Source organism: Orycteropus afer, unplaced genomic scaffold, assembly GCF_000298275.1.
Source record: "Orycteropus afer afer isolate SDZICR_OR568_19922 unplaced genomic scaffold, OryAfe1.0 scaffold00605, whole genome shotgun sequence".
Classification (NCBI taxonomy): Eukaryota; Metazoa; Chordata; class Mammalia; order Tubulidentata; family Orycteropodidae; genus Orycteropus; species Orycteropus afer.
In genome coordinates this window covers 1371046-1375243 of record NW_006922192.1, presented here as the reverse complement: position 1 = coordinate 1375243, position 4198 = coordinate 1371046, and the positions used below count along the sequence as shown (strand labels likewise).

General features: G+C 57.3%; 1 protein-coding gene across 1 annotated transcript in view; it reads left to right on the top strand.

The window, feature by feature from the left end:
* Nucleotides 1-4198, top strand: part of AFAP1 (actin filament associated protein 1) — a 140538-nt gene that overhangs the window by 2676 nt on the left and 133664 nt on the right. Inside the window, exon 2 of the mRNA XM_007956306.1 lies at nt 2413-2513. Within this exon, the coding sequence (XP_007954497.1) occupies nt 2413-2513 (101 nt within the window). The remainder of the gene's footprint in view (nt 1-2412; nt 2514-4198) is intronic.

Genomic DNA, 4198 nt, shown 5'->3' with positions numbered 1-4198 from the left:
GGTCAGAATGGACTCCAGGCAGTGGGTGTGGTTTGGGCTTTGCTTCCCTGAAGACTGACAGCCTTGGAGGCCCTGTGGGCAGTTCCACTCTGTCCTCTAGGGGCGCTGGGGGTCAGAATGGACTCCATGGCAGTGGGTGTGGGTTTGTCACTGAGGTTTTCTGCATGTTGGCCCATGATTGTTTTCATTGGCCTATAATGACGTCTTCATGACCCTTCTTGCTACTGAGAATACTTCTTTATCTTTTCATTGTATCCTGGGCATTGTGAATGTTGTTATAGGACTGCCACTTTTGTTGACCTTTAAAAGAACCAACTTTTGGCTTTCTTTTTGTTTAATTTGTTGTGTTGTATGTCTCTGCTCCACGTCATAAATGTTTCTCATTGGCTCTTTCTTCGTCTTTGCTTTGTGGTCACATTGGCGAGCACAGTTTCCGGGTTGACATCCGTCACGTGTCCAGGGGCCCGTCAGTCACCCTCGCGTGCAGCCATCACCCACCTCCGTCGCCGGGTCGCCCCTCACCACAGACAGACGCTCGCTGCTTCCCAGACAGTGTTCTCGCCCTTCCCTCCCGCCCTGCTGACCCTGACCCACTGGGCTCCGCTTTCTCCTGTGCTGGTGCGGTCACGTGGGAGCCTCCGTAACTCGTCCTCCCGGGACAGGCTCCCTGACCCTCTGCCCTCCTGACCCTCTGTCCTCCGCCCCTGCGCCCGCTCTGCTGGGCGTCCCTGTCCTTCCCGGCCCGCTGACCTGAGGCCTGGCATCCACATGCTTCCTGCGGGAAGAACCTCATGACACTTTCTGATTCACTAATTCCCCAGCCGTCTCATCCGCGGCCATCCCGTATTCTTGCCTGTGGTTTCCGTGCTTGTTTGGCAGCAGTTCCCCTTGCGTCTTTTCCTTTCTTTTGTTACTGTTTCCAGTTCTCTGCCGACTCTCCTGCCTGCCTTGCAGCTGCGGGCGCTCACAGATGGGGTTCCTCCTGTCTGATTCCTGGCCTCTGCCCTAGTGCGTAAGGAGCTCTGGCAGGTCACGGATAAGTGCTTGCCTTCTGACTGAAAGGCTGATGGTTCAAACTCACCCAGTGGCTTGGGGAGAAAGACGTGGCTGTCTGCTTCCTTGAAGACTCCAGTCTAGGAAACCCCAGGGGCCAGTTTGGCTGTCGTGGGGTCGCTGTGGGTTGGAACTGACTTAACAATACCTGATAAGGACACCACAGTGTGTAGCCTCTGACGGGTCCAGGTGACGACGTTCACAGCTCCTTCCAGGTCAGCCGCTGGCGTAGAGTCTTGCCCAATGGGAAGCCTGTTTCCTGGGCACGGCCCCCTTCGCTGCTGTAGCACCCAGTACACTTTCTAACCATCGGCTGCGTGTGTCTGTCCCACCTCGAACGCCAGGCTCGCCGCCCAGAAGCCGCACTTTGCTCCGACTTGGTGGGAATCTCTGGCCCCCGGGACAGGGTCTGCCTCTGGGCAGCTCCTGCAAACCCACCTGAGGGCCCGTGCCCATGGCTCAGCCAGCTGCCTTTTTAAAAGAACCGTGGGGACAGTGCACAGCAGGCACCCTCCGGTTGCAGCTTGCACACGCACCATCAGCGGCGACTGTCCCGCAGCTGCGAGGCCTCCCTTCCTCACCCTTCCAGGCCTTTCCAGCCCCGTGCGCACGGACTCTCTGCCCCACAGGGACTCTCCTCCCTCCCTCCTCCCACCCCGGGCACCACTAGTACTGTTTGGTTTCTGTACATTTGCTTAACAAGCCCTGACGGCATGAGGGCTGAGGGCTCAGCTGTCAACCAGAAGCTTCGAACCACCCAGAGGCTCTGAGGAGCTCTGGTGGCGTAATGACCTGAAGGTCAGTGGTTCAAACCCACCAGCCACCCTGCGGAAGGCAGATAGGGGTGATGGACTTCCATAAAGATTTATAGCCTTGGAAACCCAATGGGGTCACTATGACTCAGATACGACTCGGTGGTGGTGAGTTTTTGTTTTTTTTAAGAGGCTCCATGGGAGAAGACCCGGTGACCTGGTACCAAAAAGATTCCAGCCCAGGACACCCCAGGGCAGTTTTGCCGTGTCACGTGGGGCCACTGTGGGCAGGAGTCTGCTCCACAGCCCCTAAGGAGGTGCATGCTCATTTCACCTACGCCAGGCCTAACTGTTTGTCACCTGGTAGCTGCATGATGGGCTGTTGTGCCTCTTGTCTCCTGGACTGGGAGCCAGCTGGTCCCTTCCAGCTGCCAGTGTTTGCAGGAGACTGTCACCGTTTTTAGCCTTGGGTCTGTCACCTGCACAGTGGACAGTGATCTTACCCACCTGGGACCCTCAGGAAGGCTCAAACAGCGTCACCTCAGGGTCTGCACGGGACTCGGCGGGAGGACGCACTCACGGCTCTGTGGTCTGGTTCATCCCACAGGGTTTGACGGGAAAGATCATGCTGCGAAGCAGGAGACCACCGGCAGCAGCCTCCCGGCCCCTCCTCAGCTGCCTCTGCCCGAGATCCCTCAGCCCTGGCTGGTGAGTCCCACCCCCGTGCTCACAGGAGGGTGAAGCCTGGCCCCCCTCGGCTGCAGGAGTGTGCAAGGGAAGTGCATGTCTGGGGGAATGCAGGCCATAGCTTGTCCGGGGCACTCCCTCGAGCATCTTTTTGGGGACCTAGGAGCTCTGGTGGTAAAAGCATTGGGCTGCTAACCAAAAGGTTGGCAGTTCAAACCCACCAGCCACTCTGTGGTAGAAAGATAAAGCAGTCTGCTTCCGTGAAGACTGACAGCCTTGGAGACCCTGTGGGCAGTGCCACTCTGTCCTCTAGGGGCACTGTGGGTCGGAATGGACTCCACGGCAGTGGGTGTGGTTTGGGCTTTGCTTCCCTGAAGACTGACAGCCTTAGAGACCCCATGGGTATTGCTAGGAGTCACCTCAGTGACAGTCAGTTTGGTTTGGTTTGTTTTGGGCTGACAACAAGGTCCTGGGCTGACAGCAGGAACCTGGGCTGACAATGGCGTCTAGGCAGGCTGAAGGAGCCCTAGTGGTGGAGTTTTTAGTGCTCGGTCGCTATCCAAAAGGTCAGTGCTAACCCACCAGCTGCTCCATGGGAGAAAGATGAGGCAGTTGGCTTCTATGAAGATTGACAGCCTGGGAGACCCTGTGGGCAGTTCCACTCTGTCCTCTAGGGGCGCTGTGGGTCAGAATGGACTCCAGGAAGTGGGCATGGTTTGGTAGGTCGTCTGATGGTGCTCCTAGGTGGCATAAATGACTAAGAGCTTAGCTGCTAGCTAAGCATCAGGGGTTCGTGTCTGCCCAGAGGCACCTGAGGAGAAAGCCCAGGTGATCTATTTTTGAAAAGTCAGCTGCTGAAACTGCCTGGAGCCCAGGCCTATTCTGACAGGCGGGGCTCTGTGAGTTGGATCGACCCCGTGGCATCTGGTACCACTCGCATCCAGAGAAACCCTAGGGGAGCACCAAGCCTTTCCTCCCAGTGCCTCTGGGTGGACGTGGGTCACCAGCCTCTTGTCTCAGAGCTGTGCCCATGAGCCGTGTGCTAGCTGTCATACCACCGTGATCTCAGCCACGGATGTGTAACCCCCGCTGGGGATCTTGTTAAGATGCACATTCCAGTCCCCAGGGTCCAGGCGGGTCCTTACATCCTGGGCCTCTAACCAGCTCCCTGTAGAAACACAGAGAACCCTAAGCCCAAGGCCAGAAAATCCACCCGTCAGCCGCTGTCTTCTCCGGGGACAACCCTGCCATCACTGAGGCATGCTTTCCTCTGGTCTGTGCCCTGGGCCACGCCGTCCACCACACAGGCCACTAGCCTCAAGCGGCCACCACGTGCTTGCGGCGGGAATGTGTTACAGGTTTAAAACACTGGATTGTGAAGACTTAGTGTGAACAAAACGGGTGTGAGTGTCTGAGCGAGACTTGTTATGTGGGGTTTTCCATTCAACAGCTGTATCCATCTTTGTCCCGTGGGGTTGACCGCAGCCCCACAGTGTGACAGCTCTCTTTCCACTCCCTCCCGGTGTGCCCCGTTTTCTTCATCCTTCTTTCGCACTCCTTCCTGCCTTCTGGGCTTTCTCATGGGGCTAGTGTTGCCCGTCGCCCTCGTGCGGTTGATTGTGAGGAGAGGTGCGGGGTCCACCCCTTTCTGCTGTGACCATTCACCTGGCGTGCTTCTCTGTGCGCTCTCTGCACGTTGAGCAAAC